The sequence below is a fragment of the Colletotrichum fructicola genome (assembly GCF_000319635.2).
Source record: "Colletotrichum fructicola Nara gc5 chromosome Unknown KSG_Nara_v1_contig03, whole genome shotgun sequence".
Taxonomy (NCBI): Eukaryota; Fungi; Ascomycota; class Sordariomycetes; order Glomerellales; family Glomerellaceae; genus Colletotrichum; species Colletotrichum fructicola.
Window position 1 is genome coordinate 6200050 of NW_027094053.1, and position 26576 is coordinate 6226625.

The 26576-nt window shown below is 52.4% G+C and overlaps 8 protein-coding genes across 8 annotated transcripts; 5 read left to right on the forward strand and 3 right to left on the reverse strand.

Annotated features, from left to right (window-relative positions):
- Window positions 1-3859: 3859 nt before the first annotated feature.
- APE3-1 (Aminopeptidase Y) lies at window positions 3860-5399 on the forward strand (the record flags this gene model as incomplete). Its single annotated transcript, XM_032031351.1, has 2 exons — window positions 3860-3966; window positions 4031-5399. 2 exons carry the CDS (start codon window positions 3860-3862, stop codon window positions 5397-5399), a joined length of 1476 nt encoding a protein of 491 aa, XP_031889320.1.
- Window positions 5400-6054: 655 nt separating this feature from the next.
- Window positions 6055-7603, forward strand: erg-3-1 (Delta(14)-sterol reductase; the record flags this gene model as incomplete). Its single annotated transcript, XM_032031352.1, has 3 exons — window positions 6055-6092; window positions 6153-6460; window positions 6513-7603. 3 exons carry the CDS (start codon window positions 6055-6057, stop codon window positions 7601-7603), a joined length of 1437 nt encoding a protein of 478 aa, XP_031889321.1.
- A 1479-nt stretch (window positions 7604-9082) lies between these two features.
- CGGC5_v006585 (uncharacterized protein) lies at window positions 9083-10802 on the reverse strand (the record flags this gene model as incomplete). Its single annotated transcript, XM_066151710.1, has 4 exons — window positions 9083-9143; window positions 9232-9405; window positions 9466-10281; window positions 10345-10802. 4 exons carry the CDS (start codon window positions 10800-10802, stop codon window positions 9083-9085), a joined length of 1509 nt encoding a protein of 502 aa, XP_066009148.1.
- Window positions 10803-11164: 362 nt separating this feature from the next.
- ARA2-2 (D-arabinose 1-dehydrogenase) lies at window positions 11165-12427 on the reverse strand (the record flags this gene model as incomplete). The annotated part of the gene is made up of 1 exon (XM_032031354.1): window positions 11165-12427. One exon carries the CDS (start codon window positions 12425-12427, stop codon window positions 11165-11167), a length of 1263 nt encoding a protein of 420 aa, XP_031889317.1.
- A 946-nt stretch (window positions 12428-13373) lies between these two features.
- On the forward strand, window positions 13374-15127 carry alo-1-1 (putative D-arabinono-1,4-lactone oxidase; the record flags this gene model as incomplete). Its single annotated transcript, XM_032031355.1, has 3 exons — window positions 13374-13680; window positions 13734-14352; window positions 14422-15127. 3 exons carry the CDS (start codon window positions 13374-13376, stop codon window positions 15125-15127), a joined length of 1632 nt encoding a protein of 543 aa, XP_031889318.1.
- Window positions 15128-20098: 4971 nt separating this feature from the next.
- Window positions 20099-20905, forward strand: CGGC5_v006588 (putative phosphosugar isomerase; the record flags this gene model as incomplete). Its single annotated transcript, XM_032031357.1, has 1 exon — window positions 20099-20905. The coding sequence occupies one exon, from the start codon at window positions 20099-20101 to the stop codon at window positions 20903-20905; it is 807 nt and encodes a 268-aa protein (XP_031889118.1).
- A 1670-nt stretch (window positions 20906-22575) lies between these two features.
- Window positions 22576-24492, forward strand: mrr1-0 (Citrinin biosynthesis cluster MFS transporter mrr1; the record flags this gene model as incomplete). Its single annotated transcript, XM_032031358.1, has 3 exons — window positions 22576-23330; window positions 23384-23519; window positions 23575-24492. 3 exons carry the CDS (start codon window positions 22576-22578, stop codon window positions 24490-24492), a joined length of 1809 nt encoding a protein of 602 aa, XP_031889117.1.
- An 857-nt stretch (window positions 24493-25349) lies between these two features.
- CGGC5_v006590 (Arginine metabolism regulation protein II) lies at window positions 25350-26413 on the reverse strand (the record flags this gene model as incomplete). Its single annotated transcript, XM_066151711.1, has 3 exons — window positions 25350-25436; window positions 25514-26319; window positions 26380-26413. 3 exons carry the CDS (start codon window positions 26411-26413, stop codon window positions 25350-25352), a joined length of 927 nt encoding a protein of 308 aa, XP_066008929.1.
- Between the last annotated feature and the right edge of the window lie 163 nt (window positions 26414-26576).

The following is a 26576-nucleotide window of genomic DNA, read 5'->3' on the forward strand; positions in this document are numbered from 1 at the left end:
ATCAGTCTTAGGCTCAACAAGTAATTCGCAGTGAAGGTAAGCTGAGAGTATCCGTGAGGATGAATACTAAGTTGATTGCTGAAGAGCTATGGAAGTCTGACCATGAGCCAGGCTCAGGGTCATACTATATATATAAGTCTTATATGAACAGTTCTGCTTGTTCATGAGCGCTGTGCCCCTTGTCACTATGAGCGCTCATTCTAGTCTCCACTGAGCGCTCATTGTGGGTCCCTTATCTATGCTCATTCCTTATCATCACGTGACCTATACCATAGTTCTTCCGTTCCTGAGTGAGTCCCTGTTGTTCCCGTGATCCTGCAGAGTACAAATGTCCTGTCCTAGCCGCCCGACGCCCGAGTGGGTTGCGGTTAACTGTTATCCATGCATAACGGGTCGTAACATAAAAATATTCTAAAAAGTTTTATTAGAATATATAGTAATTAAGGGGTTAATAATAGTAGTATATTTTAGTAACTAAGTATACCTAAATAAATAAAGCTTTAATTAATCTATAACCTCCTATTAGCTAGATTATAAGATATTAAGTTAGTTAATTTAATTAAGTTAGAGGGGGTTAAATTAACTACTTAAGGGATAGAGATAGCCTCACTTTAACTACTTAGGTTGAATAGTTTGTTAATCTGATTGCACTTGCGGAGACGCTGCACGCAGAAGCCCAGCGCGCGGTAGAGCAGGCCAGAGCAGTCGGTTTCTTCGCCTGCGTGGCCGGCAGCCACCGTGACTCAACTCAAACGATCGCGTCACCAACGGAAACCGCATCAGAGCACTAACCCCGATCAACCCGTCGCTGCGAAATGGCACCCAGCAGACCTTCGCCTCGACTTTTGCAAGGCCATGTGCAGTATCGGCTGCAACGTGGAATCATCAGGAGGTTCGGCTTTTCGCTTCGTTCGTTGTGACCTCGAGGGCAGACGAATCTTTTCCTATAAGTAAGTCTTCGGATGTAGCTCACCTACCGAGCATCTACCCAGCCCAGTCAGACCAAGGAACTGTGTTCATCGTCAGTCAAGACTACATCTCCATAGAATTTGGACTTTTGGTTTCATTCATTCACAAAAGTACCACGCATGCGGTGAGTAGACTGAGCGCTCGCGATCCGATTTACAAAGGAAGCAAATGCTAGGAAGACTAAAAGTTCTTGCCTGAACACATACCGAACTATCGTGTAACTCTAAATGCTGCTTGCCCCCCCTATTTGGACCTTTGGTACAGAATTCTGGACCTGGGCCTGTCGGTGGAGTTGACTACTGTTAAGAGGACTAACAACGTAGTGGTCGGCAGTCCCTTGAACGTGGTCCACTTGACGAACATCATGCCACATTCTTCAGCCAGCTGATTTCGCGGTCTCTCGGTATGTAACAGTTTGTGACTTCAGAGGAACGATACGATCGATGTGATACTGCCGCGCGTACTGTGCAGCGGTGTCTGGATCTAGGTTCTCACGGCTGTCTATGTCATAAAGGTGGAATATAAGTGCCGATCATCATCGGCGCCCTTGCCTTCCAGAGGATACCACCTCGGTTGAGACAGGCAGAAGGATTCTATCGATTGATTCGCACCGCCCCCACATTATGTCTCGTAGGTAGTCTCGGGATTAATTCCAATCGCACGAGTAGCATCATTATACTGCTGGAGAGCTCAGGAATTCACACCAAGCTTGAATGTGTCTGGAATGTTTCACAGAACGTCCGATATGATCCGTTTTCAGAAACCAAAAATGAATTCCTAATGTTGTCGAATACTTAATAAGCCACGTGCTAGTTCGTTGGTATTCATTGGTCGCTCCTTGACGTTATTGCCTGACTTAACCTTGACTATTCCCGGCAAAAGCAACCGCTCTAACAGGGTATTCTAGAGTCCCAGTCACCACGTCTTCTGCGCGTTGGGGACTTTGGGTCAAATTATGGCGTGATTAGTTGAAAGTGTGACAACATCCATCAACTTAGAAAGGTATATGGTTGCCTTGGGGGCCGTGGATATAAGATCAGCGGACATCATCTGGTAACTTCCATCAGATACTAAAGCCTCCCCTCCCCGTTTGACCATCAAAGTCTTGCAACCTTTCCATAACTATATCTTTTGTTGCCATCTCCTTGGTGGCGAACTGTTAATGTGAGCATGCTTAGAGCCAATTAACTGACTTGTCGTCTTGACACTCGAGGACTAAAGGCACTTGGTTGCCTGAAGAAGTAAGAGCAAATCTCAGGGAAAGGCTTGCGCGCATAACGCGGCAACAACCATGAGCAAATTTTGGGGATTTTCTTAGGAGGGCAGCTGGAACTTCAAAATCAGAAGTTGACATAATTGATCAATACTGGAGTGAGATATTGTCACGCAATCCAGCAGTTATCCGGTCAAGCTGTATGTGATGCGCGTCGCTAAATCAAATTGAGCCTTGAATAGTTCGATAAATGAAAACAGTGCAGTGACTGCGTTAATATCCGTCTTCACAGACTATTTTAGAGTTCTCATGAAATGACGAAGGTGAGCAGGTTGGCATATACCGTGGTCCATAACGTGAAGCGAAAAAGAGACATTTAGACAAGCCTAGTTCGATGAATTTCTGATGTTGTGTCTTGTCGTACCTTTCTTACTTTTTCTCTTTTCTCCGTCATATTACTAACGTGGTCAAGGAATTGGTGATCTTGGCTGTCGCCCAAAAGCAAGTCCACAGGCCAACACAAGTCTTTTTAATCTATCTTAGGCACAGAACTGACAGAATGTGACGCAGACAAATAGCTCGACAATAGATAGACACACCGCATGTGTTCTTTTTGCAAGTCCATGGCCCTGAGACTGCATGGATATTTTTGAACTGTCGACCAACATCAAATAAAATATAATTATAACCCTGATCTGTTTCATTTCGCACGGGTGCTGCACAATCACTCAACACGTATGCCGGCGACCTGACGACGCAAATACGCACATGAGCCTCGCTACTCGTAGAATTAAGGCAGATGAGGGCATCCGACAAGCTGGATTGTTACGAAATGTGACATCTTGGCACATAACCCGGCCTGACCTGCATCTATTGCACACTGCCGTTTGTTAGCCATCAGTCCTTCCTGCATCATTCTGGAGGTCGGCAGCCAAGACTAGATGCGGCTATTGCAAAAATGGCCGTCGTAAGGAGAACGGCTGGAAGCGCCAATGGAAGCATGACTTCACAAGGCACCCCAGCACGGCAGACGAGCCAGATGGGCAGGTCCTTTGCAAATTGATGCTACGCCGCACAGTTGTTGGTCCAAACACATCGCCCCGCGATATGAAATGTCTTGGCACCTGCCCTTTGAGGTTACATCGTGGCGTGCGAATATTTGAGCCAAGATGTTGCGAGCCGCGCTTTCGCCGCGACCAGACAAACAAACCCGCAGCCAAAGTGCGGTCTGTTCCTGCCTTTTCCCCTCACGTCTCCTCGACTTGATGTGGAAACTGGCCCCGTCGGTGCATGAGGTGACCTTGCGGCAGGACTTCTGGGCATATGCTTATCAGTGATTGAGTCCTCTGATTCGCGATGTCTTACGGTTCCCCGCTCTCAACCCATGCTCGCCGTCAGGGGTTTTGTGAACTTATGCTGCATGCCAAGCTTAACCTGAGCTCGAGCTTGGAATGAGCTTCCGCTGTTCGCCGCTCGGCGTCGCATTCAGAGTGAGAAAGCATGGCACTTTTGAGATGACAAAAGAAACGCAGCATGCGGGTTGGGCTCGGCGGGCGATCAGTATAAGAAGTAAACATTTCCCCAGAGATCGCGTGGTGTTTATGAGAGTGCAACCGGCCCTTCTCTTCTCGCGGTCTCTTCTCCGGTTTCGGTGAGTTTGCTAAGTCGTCTGTCACGATGAAGACCACTTACCTCTCCGCCGCCGCTCTGGCGCTTGCTTCAAGCTGCCTGGCCACCGATCCTCTTACGGCCGACAAGGTCGAGGCCGACGTCAAGACCGAGGAGTGAGTATTTACACATACTGCTAGACTCTAAAGCTCAATCGGCTAACGACGCGACGCATGTTAGACTGGAGCGCGTCCTCTGGAACCTGAACAAGATCGGCCGCGACAATGGTGGTACCCGCGCCTTCGGCACCCCGGGTTACAAGGCCTCAGTTGACTTCGTCCTGGAGCGCGCCCAGACTCGCTTCGCCAAGGAGATGGACACCTGGCTGCAGCCTTTCAACCACACTTTCGAGCAGACGAACGCCATTTCCGTGACCGGCCCCGACGGTGCGGACGTCATCGTCATCAGCGCCGAGTACAACACCGCGACTGCTCTTCCAGACGGCATCACTGCCCCTCTCATCGACACCCCAGTTGACGATGAGAACGGTTCCGGATGTCTTCCCGAGACATTCGAGGGCATTGACGCCACCGGCAAGCTTGCTCTCATCAAGCGAGGCGTGTGTGCTATTTCCGATAAGATCAAGAACGCGAAGGCGGCGGGCGCTCTGGGCGTGATCTTGTACAACAACGTCCCCGGTGACGACATCGTTAAGCCAACTCTTGGTGCTGAGAACATTGGTCTTCTCGTCCCTCTCGGAATCATTACCGAGGAGACTGGTGAGGCTTGGTCGGCTTCCCTTGCTGCTGGCGAGGAGGTCGTCGTTACCCTCCTCGTCGACTCTATCTTCGAAGAGCGTGAGACCTGGAACGTTATTTCCGAGACCAAGGAAGGTGACTCGAACAGCGTTATCATGCTCGGCGCCCATCTCGACAGCGTTCTTGAGGGCCCTGGTATCAATGACGATGGAAGCGGCACTGCTGCCCTGCTCCAGCTGATGGGATCCGTCAAGAAGTACACCGGGTTCCCAAACAAGATCCGTTTTGCTTGGTGGGCTGCTGAAGAGGCCGGCTTGGTCGGCTCCTACTACTACACCGAGAACCTCAGCTCAGAGGAAGCGGACAAGATCAAGTACTATTTCAACTATGATATGATCGCTTCTCCGAACCCGATCTACGAGCTTTCCAGTTACAATAACAGCGGCATCGGCCCTCAGCTTCTGGCAGACTACCTGGAGGCCAACGGCAAAACTGTGACGTGGTCTGAGTTCGACGACCGTTCGGATTACGCGGGCTTCATTAACCCCCTAGGAATTCCAACGGCCTCCATCTTTACGGGAGAGGGTGAGAACGATCCTTGCTACCATCTGGCTTGCGATACTCTGGACAATATCAACTGGGACGCTATCACTGTGAACACAAAGGCGGCCGGGCGCGCGATGGCCACCCTCGCCCTTTCTCTTGAGGGTGTCCCGCCTCGTGCTGATACTACGCCTGTTCTTCGCGGACGCGCCGGTGTTCTCCAGCAGTTTCGCCGCTGGAAATTGATGGCTGAGAAATCTAGCCATGGCAAGATGTGCTCTCACCACGACGAGAAGAAGGTGTACTAAGGAGAATGAGCTTCGGCGTTGCTAATGACGTCAATTGAGAACGATGGTGTACAATAGTCAAAATGAGCCAAGAGCTTGATGAGTAATGAAGAAGATGTGTTGATGATCTGATGGCCAAACTTGATCCGATGCCTCCCGCACCCATGAGCAGGTCCCAGAATGCATCAACTAGCTGCAGCCTACGGCCAATGACAGTGAAAGAAATCGCCATCAAGTGCTTAGGATGAGTTGAATCCTTAAGTCTTGGTGAATCCTCGGCGTGCATATTTGATGACTTGAATTGGTACTTTTGGCGACCACTGCGCCGGGCCAGCAGCTTCCGGACCGCGTGATCGAGGAACGGGGCGGCAGCAACCCGAATACGACGGAAGAGTGGGGCCGGCACCGAGGAACTACTTCCGCCGGGCGCCGCGAGCCACTCAGCTGTCGTTTAGCGACCCAGCAACGGGAAATTGGCAGGATGCACGGGCCAATCCCGCAAAATCTTCCTCTCTGCCCCAACGGATTAAGGGGTCAACCCGGACCCGTGAGGCAGCTCTGTCGCGTTCTCAACCGATCGCGCCGTGTCGATATACGGTCGTTTCGACAAGCACTTGATTCGAAAAAGTGTCAAGGTCGTTCTTTCGTCTCAATCGACGAGACTTGGGATCGAAACATGGCTGTCAAGAAGCACAAGTACGAGTTTGGAGGCCCGTAAGTCGCGTCCACCCCTACAACGCGTTCTCACCGCTAACGCCACTCTTTCTCACTCAGTCCGGGAGCCTTCGGTATTGTCTTCGGACTCCCCGTTCTTCTGTGGACTTTCTTCTTCGTCTGCAATGACAAGTCTGGATGTCCTGCTCCTTCTACCCTCAGCCCTCGCACGCTGAGCTTGGAGAAGTTGAAGGCTGAAATTCCCTGGCCTGCCGATGGCGTCTGGGGATTCTGCAGCTGGGAAGTCTTCGGCTGGACCTTGGCCTACTACTTCCTGAGCTTGGTCCTTCACGTTGTTCTTCCCGCTCAGGAGGTTCTTGGCACCAAGCTCAGAGAGTCCGGTCGCCCTCTGAAGTACCGCTTCAATGGTAGGTTTCCCATGCTCCGTGTGAGACGGTCAAATACTAACTTTGCATACAGCTTTCAGCGCCACTGTCTTGCAGCTGGCAGCTCTTGCTGTCGGAACCTACCTGAAGGGTGCCGACTTCGTTGTCTGGACTTACATCTCGGACAACTACCTCCAGCTCCTGACTGCCAACATTATCATCGGCTACCTGCTCTCTGTGTACTGCTACGTCTGCAGCTTCAGCGTGAAGCCCGGCAACACCGAGAACCGTGAGCTCGCCGTCGGCGGCAACACTGGCAGCCTCATCTACGACTTCTACATCGGTCGTGAGCTGAACCCCCGCGTCACCCTGCCCCTGTTCGGCGAGATCGACATCAAGACCTGGTTCGAGTTCCGCCCTGGTCTGACCGGCTGGATCATCCTTAACCTCGCCTTCTGCGCCAAGCAGTACCGCAACTACGGGTACCTGTCCGACAGCATCATCTTCACGACAGCTGTGCAGGCTTACTACGTTCTCGAAGGCCAGTACTATGAGGCCGGCGTCCTTACCATGATGGACATCATCACCGACGGCATGGGCTTCATGTTGTCTTTCGGTGACATTGCCTGGGTTCCCTTCCTCTACTCCACCCAGACCCGTTACCTTTCTATCTACCCAGTGCACCTGGGCTGGACTGGCATCGCGTCCGTCTTTGCCGTGTTCGCCACTGGCTTGTACATCTTCCGCTCTTCCAACACCCAGAAGAAGCTCTTCCGCACGCAGCCTGACCACCCCAGTGTGAAGGGTATGCCCTTTATTCAGACCAAGCGAGGCACGAAGCTGCTCACTGGAGGCTGGTGGGGTATGTCGCGTCACATCAACTACTTTGGTGACTGGCTCCAAGCCTCACCTTTCAGCGCGCCCACGGCTATTGCTGGATACATCATTCTTCCTGCTGGCAGTGCTGTTTCTGGTGCGATTACTATGCTTGATGGTCGCGAGGTTGTTCAAGGAGCGGCTCGCGGCTGGGGTATGCTCTTCACGTACTTTTACGTTCTGTACTTTGCTATCCTTCTGATCCATCGTGAGGGACGCGACGACGTGGCTTGCTCTGAGAAGTACGGAGAGGATTGGGAGAATTATAAGAAGACAGTTAAGTGGAGGATCCTTCCTGGCGTTTACTAGGTTGAAACCAACTGTTTCCGACTCAGCATGGCTTGTTCATACTAGGTTCGTGCCAATCCCTACATGTAGGTAGGATATGTCACCTGAGCATTTTGCATCAATGATCAAGCCGCCTTTACTTTAAAACAGATGATGACAACCACTTATCTTGAACTTGCATGGCGTGCTTGTGCAGCGTGCTGTTTCCACATGTACTTGTCAATCGCCATCTCCTAATGTTGGTGCTAGGCTGTATGCTTATGTGTGGTTTGTAAGGATACCTAAATCATGCTCCAGGACCCCCAATGTCGGTAACTAAGTATTGATGATGGAACAAATAATAGTGGACACGTAAATAGAAAATTGTGCTACATGCGCCATCAGTCAGCGGCGGCGTCACGCTTGCCGCCACATTCGATCAACATTTCTCTTATCTTTCTTCTTGAACTCATAAAGTCACGTCCAGTAAATCCCCAGTTCGCGAAATGAGACCGCAAGTCTGCTTCGCAAATTTGCAGAGGATGCATTCCACTCAACATATTGAAGTCACATAAGTGGCTCGTTGTTGGCCACTGAGGAGCGCTTGGGCAACCTTTGGCGTTTGGATTTGCTCCTGCTTCAAGCAGAATTCGGACTCCATCGACATCAATAGTCGTGACCGCAATCTGTAGTGGAGTAACGAGCTGGCCTTCGTTATCCACCTTTGCACCCAACTCCAAAGTCTCTGCAGCGTGCACCAACCGTCGCATTCGAGTTCGTGGTAGTGAACTGCAGTGGAAGGAAGAAGGGCTCCCTGTGGATCGAGAAGTCCAGCACCGACTTGCAGTAGAGTTCGCAGGGCCTGAACACCGGTATAAGCTGACAACGAGGCGAAGCAGTCAGTCAAGCTTGCAGTGACGTAATGAGGCTCACTACACTCAGACAAAACGTCATACGTGCAATGAACCTTGGTCTGTAGTGCGTTCCGCAGGTCAATTATTTTGGCCCATTCTTGCGCCAAAGAATAACACTGGAGCAGGAGAAATCTTGCTAAGATGCGGATTTCAACACTGGGCAGCACATCCCAGTGCCATTTCAACATTGCGTCCACCCTTGGTACCGCTCCACTGATCGTTTTGATGCTTGAGAAATGATATCTCCCATCGTCAACAAGTCCAGCTGCCAAGTTAATAAGCTTCTCGTTCTCATGAAGAATGCTCTCGAATTTGACTACGATATCCAGGCTTTGCCGGACGCAATATGCTGCGAGTGTAGCAAAAAGTGGTATGCCATCTCCCGAGGACGACTCTACTTCCAGGACTGTATCATCATTGCTGATGTGCAGTACCCTCTGGAATATGAAGTCCGCTTTTTCGAGGGCCATAGACGAATCTTCCATAGAGAAAAATGGATCAGGTAAATATCGCTGATTTGAAGCCAGGTATTCCAAAACAGTGTAGTGAGAGAACGATACTAACTCAACGTGGGATTTGTTTGTCGTGGTGATTGGTGTGATTGATATCAGGCACCCACAAAGTTCGCGAAGTGTTTCAGTATCACGAAGTTCATTGTGCATTCGAGGCTTTGCGACAGCAAGCTGCCAATCAATCGCTTCGAGTAGAACATCCAGTGTAAGATGACATCCGGGGTTGAATCTGCCGTCAAAGCACATCCACTTCAGAGCAAGGTTAACAATAAAAATATCTTCAGTTGATATTTGTTGGAAGATTCTGTCGTATGCTTCGTAAAGGGTCTTGGGAAGTCTTCTGAGCTCGTATTTGATGGCAGCGGTGTTGCCTTTGATACGTCGCAAAGAATCGATCTGACAAACGACCCAGCGAAACCTGTGAGATCATCGTTATTTAGCTTTGGAAGAGAACATCTTGAAATTGGGTACCACTCACATTCTCTTTGCACCTTTTGACAAAGCCTCCAATGTTTCTTCTCGAAGTTCTTGGGGCCAGTCTTTGAATTTTCTCTCTCTAACGAGGCGTGACCACGTGTAGTGTCGAATATCGGCCTCAAGGTAGGGATTTCCCATAGAAATTGATGTTGAAATATTTTCCATATCCTTCTCTATATCCAGATATTCTCGGCTAGTAACGAGCAATCGTATCTTATCGAATCTGGGATCCGTAACCAAATCCCTGATAATCTTGAGTAAATCTTCGCGAGGATTACTCTCATCGACAGCATCGATTGTCACGTAAACTTCGTCGAAGTTCTCTAGAACAAGCCCAAGAGCAGTCAAGAGGTGTGCTAAGCTCGGAATCTCGCCATATTTATGTACTTCCCAAAGGTGGTTTGAAACCTTTTGGGCCTTCCGGCACAAACGGTTGAGAACCCATCGTAAGAAAGGGGTAGACTCGTCTTGGTTATGGCCAAAATAGCAATAATAGTAGACACTGAATCCTCTCTCGGACCTTGAGTTTAAGCAGCGATCTTCGATCCTTTTGATAAGCTGAGAGGCCAAAATGGTCTTTCCAGCACCTGATATGCCATGAATCCAAAGACAACGTTCGCTTCCGTTCAGAAACCTGGTCCATTCTGGAAGTCTGCTACCCCAGTCGCAGGTGCCAGCTTCGTAGTTCTTCTGTGCTAGATGATGCAGTGGGGATGGGTCAGTGTCCTGTAGCCAATTGAACACGTCCCGCTGCTCCGAATCTGAAAGAGACTTTTGTATGCAAGCCGTTCTCTCAACTATGTCTCGAATACCGCAGCTTCGGCCCAGAGTCAGTGACAAACTCATTTTCTTTTACATGTTTCAAAATTTTGGTACTTACGTAGCATCGACAGTCAAGGCCAGGGTAATAGTGCTTTTGTGTGTAGCGACGTCTTGTAGGAGCTTCGCGGCTTTGCTTGTTTTCAATGGCCACGCTAGGGTTGCAAGTGTCATGAGTGCCTTGCCCTTCAGCTTCCTGGACCTGCCGAGGGTCTGCGTCGTGACAGTCTCCGTGCGAAATAGAGCCTCGAGGCTTTTCATGGTCTCACGACACCCTTCGATAGGATTGGATGCACCGCTCAAGCTGTCAAAAATGGCTGAATGCCCGTTATCGCATTCGATGAGGAACTTTACGTTCTCCAGAATGGCCTTCACCGCCGAGGTCTCTACGAGAATAGTCCGTAGGTCGCTCGGCGCGTCCCTGATGCCTTCTATGTAGCGTTTACATAGGGAGATAATCCGATCTGCAATCTGGACAGTAGCAAAAATGCTTGCCGCGAGACCAAATGGCTCCGCCATCGGGACTCGTCCTGTGGAGAAAGGATAAAAGCGAGCGTGAGTGTGCGTGAAAGCATTGAGGAAAGTCGGGAACCCAAGTGAGGGGTTTTATGGGATTGAAGGTGCGCAAAGCTGACGGCTAGTCCGCCTCAAACTCTGCCTGACGCAGATGCAGCCTGATCAGACTGCGCCGCACCAGATGCATCTACTGAGCCAATCGTGTTGCTTTTGCATGCACCAAGTCCATATCTACATGCAGAATTGCTGGCCAATGACTATGAAGGACGACTATCGTTTCTTAATCGCATGATGGAGGAGTATGTTTAAGTGCAGGCGCTAAAAAGTGATGTTGAAATTCGTAGAAGCTTCATAAAACACATCGCTTACAAGTTGCTGGAAATTCTAGTGACAATCTTCATGAGCTCATCCTCCGCGGGTATCGTGCCCATCTTCTCCACACTTCTCTCATTCTGGAAGCCCTCGTCGGGGCTGGCCCAGCTGTAACCCTTCCACTCACCCAACGCAGGCCACATCTTCTGCTCCACCAACGCCTTCAACTTCTCATACTTGTCCGCCGAGCCAGTCTCGGTGCTGGCTCCCATTCCCTCGAGCACCTTCTTCCAGGCGTCGACTGTTTGCTCGAGCTCAGAAACGTTGGTCACACCCATGACACTGCCACCCACGCGCAGATCCCCCTGGCCAGGGAGCTGGACGCCAAGACCAGCCAAGGCGCCAACGCGGGCGTACTCCTCCATCGACCAATGAAGAGCGATCGTCTCCAACCGCTCCCCGGCCTCATTGGCAAACGTCGAGAGCTTTTTGCAGGCTGTGCGCAAATCGTCGGGGGCGGGGTGCCATTTCGCAATGACACCGGCCTTGCCCTCTGATTGCTCTGAGTTGGTGGGGATGCCGGTGTGCGTGAGCAGACCCATGCCGAGCATGCTTGCGTTGAGAACGACTTGCACGCCGGCGTTGCGGAATCTTCTCAGAGGGCTCTGGTCGTTGGTGTGGTCGGCGCCGGCGACGACTTCATCGTAACCGAGAGTCGGGTTTTGGATGGTGAAGTGGCCGTAGCTGAGGATGGCATCCAAAGGCTCGCCGGTCTCAGCGAGGATCATCTCAGCCAGACTGCAGAGGACGTGGACGGGGAAACCGCTGATTCCGACGAAGCGAATCTTTCCCTCATCGCGAAGCTGTCTTAATGTCTGAACAGCGGCGAGGACTTCTGAAGGGGAAACGAACTCGACATCGTGCATATACACGAGGTCGAGGTAGCTGGTGTTCAGGCGGCTGAGAGAGCGGAGGACTGAGTAGCGCACGTATGCGGGCGAGTAATCGAACTCGTTGCCAGCGATACGGCCGGCCTTGGTGACGAGGACATATGATTCTCTGGGGATGTTGGTGGCTGCGGTGTGAGCGGCCAGCGCGTCACCCAGCAGGACTTCTGAAGGACCGTAGTATGGTGATGTGTCGAAACCGTTCACACCAAGCTCCAATGCCCTTGAGACGATTTGTCTGTAGGGCATCTGAAGAGGGTCCTTTACATGTTGTGTGTTGAAGGTCGCAGTGCCCAGGAAGAGAGGAGGAAGAATAGAGGCAACGCTAGGCCTAGTAGCCGGGTTGAGGCTTGTAGTGGTAGTGGCCATGATTTGATGTGGATGATAGTGAATGAGACGAGAAACGGGGAGAGATGGTTCGATGATAGAGGTGAGATGGTACGGACAGGTTGGATGGGGTCTTGCTCAGGCGGCGTCTAGACTTAAGTCGGACGGCGGAAGAGGTCGAGGTGTTTGCGGGTTGATATGAGAGGGTCACGACAGGGTCGGTGAGCGAGTCTGGTCTAGAAAGATTGACTGGGTCTTCCAAGCTCCTGAGCTAGGAACAATGTGTTATTAACCATAATCGCTGTGTGGGCTTCTTTCTTGGGCTTGCCGGCGCGCCGGTAGTTCTAGCGTACCCAGAACCCGTCCGCCCGGTTTGCCCAGGCCAAGCCGCGTACGAAGTATACGTTTTGCTCGGGTCAAACTTGGGACTCTCGTCAATTCTTACGAAGCCGGTGGCGGTGGGGTTCATGCAGAGCTCTTGTGAGCCAAGAATCGTCGACTTTCGTCGCCAGATTGCACGTGTCAGCTCGTCTCAACCTGCCGCAAAAACCGATAAACATGGGTGTCATGGACCCCTAACGAGAGAAAAAGAAAAAAAGTGACCCTTGCTCTGTGCGGCCTTTCAATCTGCCTCCTACCGGCCCTCGCCGGCCGGCATAAGTGGCGGTCGGGGAACATGATATATCCATGTTCATCTGAGACGAGCCACCTCAAGCCACGGCCCTTGACTCGTCATCCACACCGGATCCGATCCCTGCGAATCGAACCAGAATCCATTCCTTCCCCATAACGGACGCTAAACTAGGATTGTAATATAACCCGTCGTTAGCCTCAATTTCGAACAACGCACCAGTTTTTTTCCCTCACATCCTTCACCGACAAGGAGCCATACAAACAGCCTCCATCTTTGGTTTTGAGGAGCTGTTTCTTCTCCAATTGTCGTGATCTTCCTCTCTTGTCTTGCAGCTTTAATCATTTGTCAAGCAAGATGGCTGCAATTGCGTCTCTCGAGCCGCACATCCAGGGCATCATCGAGGATGCGGCCGCCGACGGCGTGCCCTTCCGGGCCCGCGCAGCCCACTTTCATACGACATGGGCGCGGACTTTCGCCTCGCTGCCCGAGCTGTACATCCAGCCGCAGTCGCAACAGGAAGTCGAGAAAGCGATCAAGCTTGCTCGCAAGTGCAGGCGGCGCATCACCACAGTCGGCTGCGGCCACTCGCCGTCAGACCTGACGTGCACGAGTAACTGGCTTGTGAACCTGGATGACTTCAGGAAGGTGTTGTCTGTCGACAGTAAGCATATCTGTTTTGCAGTCCAACCCGGCTCCGGCGCTAACTTTACACAGAGGAGACGGGATTGGTCGTCATGCAGGCCGGAATCCGGCTTTGGCAATTGACCGAGGAGCTGAACAAGCACGGTCTGTCATTCCCTGTCTTGGGAAGTGTGAACGAGCAGAGCATCGCTGGTGTTATCAGCACCGGCACCCGTGGCAGCACCCTGAAATACGGACTGCTGTCGGAGGCCATCTCCTCCCTGAAGATCACCCTGGCCAGCGGCGAGACGGTAACGTGCTCGCCGGATGAGAACCCGGATCTGTTCCGCGGCGCCCTCCTGTCCCTCGGGGCTTTGGGTATCATCACAGAAGTCAGCTTCCGAGCTGTCCCTGCTTTCAGTCTAAGGTGGAACCAGACCATCCAGGCTGATACCACCATGCTGGATGCTTGGAAGCAAAACAACAAATTGTGGACTTCGTCGGACTTTGTGCGGGTGTGGTGGCTGCCTTATACCAGGAGGGCGGTCGTATGGAAGGCCGACATCGTCACCAAGGAGGACCTCGAGTCCGGCAGAGAGAAGAACCGCGACCCTCCCGTCGGTTACTACGATGGAGCGCTCGGTTATCACATCTACCACAATCTCCTCTACCTGTCGCGTTACATCCCCAAGATTACTCCATGGATCGAGTGGTAAGTCCAACACACACACCCCCACGGCCCAATGACTAGCGAGTACGCGGATGCTGACGGCTTTCCAAGGTTTGTCTTTGGCATGCAATATGGCTTCAAGAACGGTTACACCACCGGAGCTGTCCAGCCCATGGACAAAGCTCTGTGGATGAACTGCCTGTACAGCCAGTACGTGAACGAGTGGGCCATCCCGCTCCACAGAGGCCCGGAGGCGCTCATGCGTCTCGGATCCTGGATCAACAGGCTGCAGCCGGGTGACCCCTACTACGTCGACCACGGCATCCCGTACTCCGCGGAGGGTCTCTACATCCACTCTCCCGTCGAGGTCCGCGTGTGCGACGCCACCGTGCACACCAGTGCCGAGCAGCGCAACCGCCCGTGGCTCGACAGCACCATCAAGGATGGCCCGACGCTCAACCTCAACGCCACCATGTACCGTCCCTACGACCTGGATCCTCCCGGCTTGAAGCGCTGGTTCCAGGGTTTCGAATGGCTCATGCGCGACCTCGGTGGCAAGCCTCACTGGGCCAAGAACTTCACCGTCAAGAACACGGAGCTCGAGGAGTGGTACGGAGACGACCTGGTCCAGTGGCGACGGGTCCGCGACGAGGCCGACCCCGATGGTTTGTTTATTGGGCCGTGGCACCGTCAACACGTCCTTGCTCCTAACTCGGCTCCCTTGGAATTCGAGGAGGTCGAGAGGACGAGGCATGATGCCGGCAAGGGCGTCACGGTGTACGGTCTCCGCCCACAAGCCGAGAAGGAGAAGCTCTAAGCTACCTTACTGCGTAGGGATGTGAACATGATAATGATGTACCTTCCGCTTCCGGTGCGGTGCGCCATTTGAGCGCAAGGGCGGTCTAGACATAGATTTGATAGATAGCACTTGCATGTTTGTCATGAAAAGCGGTGAAATTGAACAAACTTGAACAACTTCCTCTTTTCGGGTCTTCGTCCGTGCTTCACATGCCATGTCCAACAATGAGAGGGTTTTCTTCTAGGCAAGCTCCAGCATGCCCCTGAGCACATGCATCTTGCCAAATCTAGCTGCCAACAACAAAAACACGACGACCCGTCTTTTTCATCATTCATGATCTTCACTTGGCACTTTGTCAACTAGATTGATATCTGGGGGTCTGCAGCTTGCTTCTCGTTCGGGAAGTCGACTTTCCTGATTATGGACTTGGCCTCGGTGGTTTTGCGGCGCCCCTTTACAAGGGTTGAGGCCAAATCTCACAGACTAGGAGATAAAGACGTTTTGCGTTGCACGCACCTGCAGCTCTAGTACTATGTAGGGGCCCCCACCCCAGTTAGATCGTCGGATCGTCGCCCTTTAATCTGGCATGGGTTATCCAGCACTCTAGACCGTTCTCTCTCTTCTGATAGCCACTTTTTAATCCTCTCGGTCTCAAAAACAAAGTTGGGAATACTGGACCTTTACGCACGTCAGTAAGCGAAGACGTCGAACCCTTCAGAGTATGCAGCCCAGCGGCTGGACGGCATTCTCGAAACTTGATCTTCACCGAGTGCAATGCTGGTCGTATGTTGTTCGGCCATGTCGTGCTCAGCCCTGATTCGCATAGTATGGCAGTCTCACTAGTGATGTTGGGATGAATAGTTGGTCGAGAATCCACCAGTATGGAAGCTTTCTGCTTCCGTAGGGCTGTCAGACAGAATGCAGCATGTCATCTCGACTTTTGACCGAGGACACCATCAGCCTGACTAGTGTGAACTGTCTGCAACAGGCTGATGCACAGATGTCTGCGGCAGTTTCTCACATCGGACGAGCAGAGCGTCTATTTTTACACTATCTTCTTTGATGTGAAGTCGGCAAGTGAATTCGATGCGAATATCGATATCGGCTTCTTGGTGAGCCTCAACTAACATAACAAGCGTGATAAAGCCTGATGGCAGAGGTTTGCATGAAGATCCGGCAGGCGGCTGCCGAAGTCGAGTTTGTCCTGCGAGGGGCTCGTTTAGCGATAACCAAGGGCATGTCGCATAGCCTTGTTTGTCCCGTCCAAACGGGCCCAACGGGATATCCGCTGTCGTTGACGTGAGCCTCAGGGAGGCTTTGGCGATATTACGATTCTACCTGGACAATAGCAAGCCACCCGACTGATCGGGTTGATACGCGGCGCGGCGGCGGCGGCGGCGGCGGCGACGGCGCCCTCCCGTTGCCCTGCACAGCGCGCGGCAAGCTCGAGCCTGCGCCATCCCGCGATGGCCTGACGGGTCCGACAAGTGGGAATTCACAACCCGTTTTCCATGCCAAAGAGGACGCTGTTGGCGCCATCTTGTGGGCCTAGAGAATGAAACTGGCAGTTGAGCCGCCTCTCCCGTTTATGCATTGTCGCGCGGTGGAAGGATTTTCCATCGGTAGACCCCCACATCCCGTTTCACCGGTTTGACCGAGGCGAAATGCAGCCTGGAAAAGTCTGCCAGCGTAGCATCGAGCCGCGTCAATACCGTGAAAAATAAGCTTTCGAATATGATAGCCACGTCAGATGAACCACATACGTCAATTGCCGCAGCCAGTGGCGGACGTTGACGTGGTTGCTGAGGATGACTCTGCGATAATTCTTTTTTTCGTTCTTTTGCCCAATTTTTCTTATGCCGAAAAGGGGCTACCGCCAATGTCACATTGGCCGCCCACCGGCCGGAAAGCACGTCTTTCAATCACAGGCATTCGCAATTAAACTCATCAGGGTTGGCAAGAAGCTCTGACAGCTCCGTCGAACTAGGCCGTAAAAGCCTGTGCCCCAGATCCGGTCAATACGGGGGACGGAGCCGTCTGGGAGAGACACCTTGGAGTCGTGGACGGAACCGACCCGTCGCCCCGGAATTAAGAGACAATGGACTCGGTCCACCCACCCAAGTCGGCAGTTGAAGAACGGTCAAACCCAACGTGGGAAAGATCAGGGAAGAAAAAGCAATGGGCCGTTACCATGGTGCGGCGAGGTAGCCAGCGTTGTTGGAAATGCTGACATTGGTGGAGTGTTGCAGCTTCAATGGTGGGGGGCCGGGTCCATCTGGCGACGAGGGCGCGTATTGCTGTGCCCAATGGCCGCTGCACATGCTTGGGTCTCACAAAGGGGGTTTGCTCATTTCTCCAATTTTCTGAATCCGTTTGAAGGCTTATCTCCTCGGTGGACTCAATCCAACAGTGAACAAACAGACGGACTCGGAGGCCGACTTCCTCCTGGCCGCCGTTTTGAGACTCTGAAGTCGTCAGCGAGGAGCACGCAGGATCACACAGCATGTTAGAGACGGACATCCCGCGGGGGCCGTCCGAACCGTATCACCATGTCAGTGCCAGTGTCATCTCTTTCTCCTCGCGTGTTACGAGAGCTGCGACAATGGTTTGGGACGGCACTTTCCAAAAGTGCGGCCCAGATATTGTTAGCTCCCTCTGCAGGTCCGTGACTGTCGCAGGATCGCGCGGGAGCACCGATTCAGATGAGGTGGTTGAGTGAGGGTGGGCGAGCGAGTGCAGGTTGACAAGCAACCAGTTTGGGGCACTTTGGGGGAGCAGGAAAAACCCGGGCAGCTCGTACTGCGTCAACAAAGCCATGATTTACCAACTTTGTCGCTGATCTGCGACCGAAAGACCGGACGAAGAGCATGTAAATCGATGCCAAGCCCAAGAAATCGAGAACTTCAGATAAACGGCCCCCCAAGCAACTAAAAACAGCGCACTATTAGGTTGATGCCCCAGCCAAGCTGCCAAGCTACCAGCTACAGGAAAGCCTCACGCAGCACATTATTTGCTGTTTACTCGAGGGTTGCAGCTCTCATGGAATATTCCTCGGCACAACCTCTTGGCAGAGGCAGAGTTGTGCAATCTCTGTGCTTCTCGAGGGAATCAGGGATGTCCTACCCTTGGATCTTGCTGCACAGACGGCCCCTCCCGACCAGAGGGTCGGGTCCAGCCACACCCTGCCTACCCCTGCACCCATGGCGGTAAGGATGGGCCTGACCAAGCACTAGACCGGGACATGAAACTGACTCTTGTTCGCCTTCCTTCTCCCTCCCTCCTCGGTGTGGCTGATGGACATGGGATCTTGCAGATGTCAGATTGTGGCTCAGCGTTGACGGTTTTCTAGGCCTTCTGGGCGCCATCTATCGGTTAAAGCTGCCCAGCTGCGAAAATTCTTCCTAGCGTTGCTACGCAGACGCCAAAGCATATTGTTGTCCCTCTTAGTTGCCTCCACCGTTAAACTTTCCGTCATCCACTTCCCGTACAATTAAGAAGGCCCAAATTCAATATTGCGGCTCCTTTTCAACAACATATGCCCGCCCGGGGCGAACGGCACACGCAATTAGCGCGCGCCCAGGACCACTTGTTGCTCGAAGATGCCGTTTTCATTGATAATCGCCTAGTCATCGATAAGTGGATGACGTGACCCCATATCTCCCGTGTTGTCCACCGTTAGTGCGGCTGAGACCTGTTGCAACGCCCGTTAGCTCTGGAGATTGAGACAGGAACGGTCTCAGACGGCCGACATTTTTTCTTCTAGAAGAAGGTAAAAGGAAAATGTCGAACAGACACCGTCATCTGAAAGAAATCGGACGAGCTGCAGTGCAAAGCCAGAGTCAGGGGACTGTAACAGGGCAAAGTTGCTGCTCATGATGGCTACTCGTGGACACCACGTGCAAATCCCCCAGAGTTCCAGACAGCCAGCCAGCCAAGCGTGTGTTTCTATGTCCAACAGGCGGCTATCTTGGCGCGACCATGGCGTCGTCGAATGACAGAACGAGGCGAGCGTTTAGAAACTGCAAAAGCAATTTACGGAAGCATGCATTTAGCGCGGATTGATAACCATTAAAGTTCAGTCTAGGTGAGGAGTAGAGACTGCAAACCTGATAGAGATCTAGAGTAGCTCCTTGTCGGACGGAGATGAGTACAGTTTGGGGAAGATGGCCAAGCCTGTACGCGCCGCCTGTCATCCCCTTGGCCGCGCATGCAGGGACGCAGCAAGACGTTGGCCCAGAACGGGATCTACCCCCCTCGTCGGTGTGGCTTGACGTCTACCTCGCACAAATCGAGCCATACGCCCGTGGTGGAACCTGATAACAAGTTCACAACCGCGGAAGTGAGGTGGCTGCGATTATGCTGGGCCAGGCATATGCCTGTCAATCGAGCGCACAAGCCCTCGCGTCAGGTTGCCATTGGATAAATGGCTGCAGTCTTGGCCCGTTGTTTATTGTGGGCTATTTCGAGACGCAACTTCGTCAGCTCCTCTTGCCGGGCCAAACGTGCATGTCCTGAGTAAATGAAGGCTCTCGTTTGCTCCCCGACGGTGAGCATGGGTTCACCTGGGCCACACCGTTGCTTTCATCCGAAGACGACCGCCACTGTCATGAACTTGACGGCAGATCGCCCATGATAGGCCCAAGCTGGGTACCTCCCTGTGCATGGACATGAGTATCCGCTTTACGCCTAACGACCAACTCCTCTTGCCAGAACTGGAGATATCAATATGGCAGGACTAGTAAAGCGAGCTCCCTTTTGATCAGTATTAAAGAGCGGATCTCCTCTCACCACCATCGAGTCCATCATCATCATCACCTTTGAGATCATCAAGCAGTCCACTTGCCAACCATTTTCCTCTTTTTTCCAACATCAACAGGGTTGATTCAACAGCTTGAGCGGGACTCTCTTGTCTACTTCACATTTCGCAAAAAAACAACAACACCAGCGACTCGTTTCTTCTTGCCTTCTTCACTCACACTTTTTTTCAAAATGGTCCCTCCTCGCTCTGGATCTGCTATGGGCATGCGCAGCCGCGGCCCCGTTGAGTTGAACGTCAACCTCGCCAAATCTTACGAGATCCGTGGCCCCAAGTCACCCATGCCCAGATCTCCCCTCAGGGACACCACCGTCGAAGATCGCACTAGCCGCTCTTCGTACGAAGATCGCCTCGAAGGTGCCATCCACGTTCTCCGCACTGAGGCCAACGCACTTCAGGCCCTAACGCAGCTCTACTCGTCCGAGCGCGTCTGCCGTGATGGCTTCTTCCGCTCCATCGAGGTCCTCACCCGCCACCGCGATCACCGCGGCAAGGTCGTCTTCATCGGTGTTGGCAAGTCCGGCTGGATCGCCAAGAAGCTTACCGCCACCTTCAGCAGCTTGGGCATTCCAGCTGTCTTCCTCCACCCTACCGAGGCCCTTCACGGCGACCTTGGCATCATCGGCGACTATGACACCCTCATCATGATCACCTTCTCCGGCAAGACACCCGAGCTCATGCTCCTGCTCCCGCATCTCAACAAGAACTGCCCTCTCATCCTCCTCACCTCGCCCACCCGCATGGAGACCTGCGAGATCGCCAAGGCACGACCAGATCTCATTCTCCTTCCCGCTCCTATCCCAGAGTCCGAGAAGGAGACCTTTGGCGTCTCTGCTCCCACCACCTCCACCACCATGGCCATCGCCGTCGGTGACGCTCTCGCATATGTCGCCTCCAAGGAAATGTACTCCTCGGTGTCAAATGTGTTCGCGAAGAACCACCCCGGCGGCGCTATTGGCCAGGCCTTCAAGACAAAATAAGCGACTTGGGTTGCCTTTTGAGATTTGTGCAGTTTATTCTTGATTGGCGGGGCGTTTTAGGGTAAAGGGTTTACTTCTTGCAGCGGACAGAGTTACATAAAGGCTCTCATGATGTCCACATTCTTGTACATTTACATTACATCTTCTGATGGGTTCATTTGTTCAAATTTGATGGCCTGCTGGATGTTCATAGACTTTTCTTCAGATATTTGGATACCACAAAATTCGATGATCGCAAATTCTTTCAAGACAATTTCGCCTATCCCTGCTAATTTGTGATGCGAACAATAAAATTGAATCATGACTCTAAAACGCATTTCTCGCTATTATTTGTGCTTCAATTTGGGCATCTTCTTGATCAATCGTACTCGGTACGAAGATGTCGTTGTTTCGATCTCGGCAAAAGTATCCAAATCGGAAGTCAATTTATTTGAGTTCGACTCAGACCCCCAAACTTGTTCAGCCGACTACCGACATGCAGACAATGATCTTGGCAAACCTTCGTATTAAAATTCGCCAAATTCCCTTGCGTCTCATCATTTCTTCTTCAACGACATGCCTTCATGTTGCCATCATTGACGACATTGACAATAAAATCATCACTTCCGAGTTCGCTCTAGAACATGCCGCGTTTGCGTGCCGGTTAGCCAACATGAAGCACAATGACGTGCCGTGATACCGATAAAAACATGCACTCAACCCCAGAAGTCCCAAACGATGAGTTTCTTTTGCGGAGCTTGCCACAGATTGCCACAGATTGGTGGGTGAAGCGCTTGCTTCTGTGCAACAGATCTGGTTGATAACTCACCAGCGTCTCACAAGCTCTCCGTGAGTCTGTTTTGGCTTGCCTGCAGCAGCCCAAGATGGTCCCCACACTGATATGAACTCACTGCAATCTCTCTCCAACAGGCTCCAAACACGGCACCTGGGATGCTGTTTGCTTGTTTTCATTCCCTATCAGCAGCGGTTACTGTGAACAATGCTGCATATTCTGCCACCGTTACCCCTGCAGGAGGATCGCCCGTGCAGAACCAGGAAAATTTAGGGGGCGCGGACCATCGACCGACAGGGGGTTCCTAGTGCTCTTCGAGAAACCTGCCCTGAGTCGCATTGATTCGATCAACGGGACCCACGGCATATCCGATCACAGTCCTTAAAACAGTGTGTTATAACGCCAGCTGTCACGGCACGTGGGGTTGTCGGGCTTGACGCGTAGTCCCAGGGATAGGCTGAGCTGCGGACGACTGCTGGTGGAGCCCCGAGGTCTAGTTGATTCAGGAGCTCTCAGAGAAATTAATCATGCCCGGGGGACCGCTGCGGTGGTGTCGATCCGCACGAAGGAGGCCCCCGTTGATCCTCGGAGCCGGGGTCCCCAAGGAGAGTGCTCATCAGCCACGCCGAGTTCGCGGCTACATTGACGACATTTGACGTACCCCCATGTGGGGAGGACTGCGTATTAGCCGCCATCGTTGGATTGTCCAAGACATGCATTGCACAAGCAACGAGCCGAAATGGGCGCTTCTCGCCCCCTTAGGGACCGGCCGTCTCTTCCTGATAGGGTGAGACCGGGCCTTTGGCGGGTTCCCGTCCCTAGTGTCTGTAGTTATCACTCATTGAGGCCCATCGTTGACTGAGCTCTCCTCCTTCTCTCACCCCAGGAGCATACAATCATGTCGCTGCAAGTGCCTGACCCGGACAGGCTGAACTTCTTCCCACCGAACCAGGCAAAGCAGACCAGATTCGCGCCTCTGCCGCCTAGACCGCCTCCAGCGCGGCATTCCTTCATCAATGCTCGAAGCTCATGGATGAGGAGAAGCCAACGCTTCCCCATCGCAGAGAGCTACGAACGCTTACCACGCCTAAGCCGACTGTCATACTTCCCCGTCGCCAACGAGTACATCGATGGAGTGTTCAACGAGAAGACGAACCTCCCACCTCGGTGGTCGTTCTACGTCCCCGACTTCGACTTTGACGTGAAGGATTTCGAGAAGTACGAACAGCAGCAGCAGCAGCAACAAGAAAAGGGCGAGGACGATGACGTCCCCAAGGCCCTCAAGGCGTTCCGTGTCGACTTCTATCCTGGTGATCCTGACGACCCAAAGTGCTGGTCCGTAGCCTACAGGATACTCGTCATCGGCATGTTCGCCTTCACCACCCTGGCCACCGGTATCTATTCCACCGCCTACTCTAGTGGCATCAACTCAATGGTCCCGGAGCTCGGCGTCACCAACCAGTCACTACCATTGCTGGGTATCTCACTCTACCTCGTCGGCCTGGCGTTGGGTGCTCTCATCATGGCGCCGCTAAGTGAGACATTTGGTCGAAGACCTATGTACATCGGTGGCCTCAGTGTCTTCCTGGCATTGATTCCGATGGCAGCTCTCGCGACGAACTTCACCATGGTCATCGTCGCTCGTTTCCTAGGGTATGTGACCCCAAGCCCCCATTGTTCGTGACAACATACTGACGTCACATCAGAGCTGTCGCCGGAAGTGTCATGCTTTCCAACGTTGCTGGATCGATCATGGATATCACCGACCCTAAGTATCTCCCTCTCGCCATCTCAGTTTACTCCTTTGGTCCTCTCAACGGCCCAGTGCTTGGACCTCTCATCGTAAGTACATACACCATCTCACTTTGGTCTCAACAATGAGCTTACACATCCTTAGGGCGGTTTCATGGTTGAAGCCTGGGGCTGGAGGTCTCTGAACTGGATGTCGCTCATCTCAACGGCTGTGGGCGCCTTTTTCATCATGACCGTCCCTGAAACATACCGCCCAACGCTTCTGAGGAAGAAGGCGATGACGAGGAGAATGGAGGAAGGCGACCACCGTTACTGGTCTGACTTCGATGACTCCGTCCCCCTCTTCCGCAGAATTCGCACTTCGATCTCTCGACCTTTCATTTTGTCCTTCACTGAGCCTGTCTTGATGTTCTGGAACATCTACATCTCAGTCATCTATGCCATTGTGCAGTTGGCATACGTCGCTTTCCCTATCATATTCCAAGACGAACGAGGCTGGTCCACATCAATCTCGGGACTTGCTTTCCTCGGAGTGTTCGTTGGCATCGCCCTCGTCCTCGCTACCGAGCCTTTGCTACGAAAACTCGTTCAACGCCAACCCAAAAACCCGGAGACAGGCAAGCCTGAGCCGGAAGCCACCGTTCTTCTCATCTGTATCGGTGCTGTGCTCGAACCAGTTGGCCAGCTGGCGTTCGCGCTCACATCCCTTCCCATCGAAATTCCCTTTTACTGGAGCATTCTGTCAGGCGTTCCCTTTGGATACGGCTTCGGCCTTGTTTTCATCTACGGCACCGGCTACATCTCAAATGTATTCGGCATGTATGCCACCTCCGCCTCTGCAGGCAACCTCGTTTTCAGATCAATCTTGGGCGCTGTGCTCGTCATCGTGGGCAAGAGCATGTATCATGCGCTCACCCCGCGCATCGCGGGTATCACTATTGGTGTTGCCGAAGTGGTGCTCATGCCCATTCCTTTCATCTTTCTTAAGTGGGGCAAGAATATTCGGCAAAAGAGCAAACTTATTCGGACACTGGAGGAGCAGGCGAAAAAGGTTGCAAAGTGAATCATTTGTACTAAACGGAAACCGGCGAGATACCCCTTTCCTTCCTGTCTATATTTATGTGTGCCAGTCACATTTTCCCTGTCCAAAATTATTCAAAGCGTGTACATGTAGATAGATAATTAGAATCAAAATAGCAATATTGATATCAATAACTCGTACTCCTTGACGCTTCCCACCCTGTCCCATCAAGCCCTTTCATCAAAACTACCCACATCACAACCTAATACTACGCCGCACATAACTCTAGCTTTTCCGCCCAACAGTACCTGACCCAATCACTTTGCGAATATGAACGAGTCCCTTCTGGCGGTGGGGCTTTCTCATCTAATTTGAATCCTTGCTGAACGTCGTCAATTTTCCATATCCTGTTCCTGAGCAATTCGAGAGCAACCGAAATATTGAGAAGTCCGTTCTTCTCAAGCATTTTTTCAAGTCGAAGTTCGACTTGGTGTCGCCGTGAGCTAACCGGCATGGTCTCACAACCAAGTACAAACATTGGCCAGATCATCATCGTGGACGCAAATGTGTCGACGGGGACCGCTAGTACTGCCTCAGATAGTTGTTCAACCAGAGCTAGCGACTGCTTCAATGGTTGCTCTGTCCAAGTTGTACTGGAGTCGCCATCGTCGGCACGAAGGAGGAAGATCTGCGTTGCAAGCCCGAAGGAGAGAGCCGCCGCGATACAGGCGTTTCCTGTTCTTATCCTGTGGCTCTCCAGTGTGTCGGAATCGGCCCCTTCACAGAAGGGTTGTTGTACTGCTGCAGGCAACTCTCTGCAGCAAGTGTTCAGCTCCTGCAATAAACAATACCGAGATAGTACGAATGCCTCGGGTGTTATCGCCCCGGTGAGGAAATCCTCAACCAACGCGCCGGAGTCTCCCATTAGCGGTAGTATGTCGGTTGTGTACCCGAATACGATGTCTGGGTACCTCTTCGCAGATGTACTGCAATGGGGTAAGATCATGCTGTGCCAAAAATGACGGTCGAACACGGGCTTCCTTGCGCAGGGAACGCAGCACACCGCGTCCATGTAAGCCAGCATCTTGATGTTAACAGACATCATGGGGGTGGGCTTCTCAAGTTGAGAACCATCGCTCATCGCTTGTAACAAGAGAATTCGTTCTTCAAGCTGGGCCCTTGTGCCCCTGATCAGAGGACGAATGATGCAGGTGTCTGATCCTTGCATGATCTCCAAGCCGATCAATGCTAGAGACGCGGCGATGGCTTCCTCGCTTACGTACAACGGCAATTTGTGCTGAGTCTCGGTTGGCAGCAATCTTTTCTGTTGCTGTACGCAAGCCACCATTTGGCCCAGAGCTCGTTGTTTTCTTTCTAGAACCTCTTCTTGTGTAACGACCCCGAGAGCGAACAAATGTGACGCGCCGGCAGCAAGAACTGCCGGTAATAGGATGGAATCTTGCTGCCAAACGAAAGCCAGATATGGCTCTCGTACACTCACATATTCCTCTGGATTTGGATACACCAGGTCGGGCAACGACTTTGACCAATGCGTGAAGATGAACACATCCGACGAAGAGTGGAGACGAGGTCCTGTTGTTGGATTTCGGATTAAGGCGGTCGAGCTATTCGCGAGCTTTTTGTATTGAATAGCCTTTGCCGTCTTGGATGATGGGCATATCGCCAGCGAGCTCCTGGGCTTGACAACACTCTTGGCCGAGGCCTGGCTATCCGGGCTGACATCGCTAGCCTCAACCCACTTCAGCTTGACTTTGTAACCGCCACATGCTACGCCGCGGCGTTCGCACTGCTTACAGAGCGGGTGCGCCTCATCGCATTTGATACGAGCGGCTCTGCAAGTCACGCACCCTATGCGAATAAGGTTAGCGAGGCCCTCGCAAAGCGCATCGTGTCAGGCATGAGACTGACCGTTTCTCGAACGGCGATAGAACTGAGTAGGCATGGAGCTATCTGCCAGCTGCGGTGTGCCGAGACTCGTCGTGCGTTGCGGCTTAAAATAACATAGTCATAGAAGACTTGGTATGGCCCCGGTGGGATGAGACAGTGTTGGTTCGGATCTGATTGTGGCCAAGGAGAGCAATAATTGTATCTTGGCCAGATTGGGA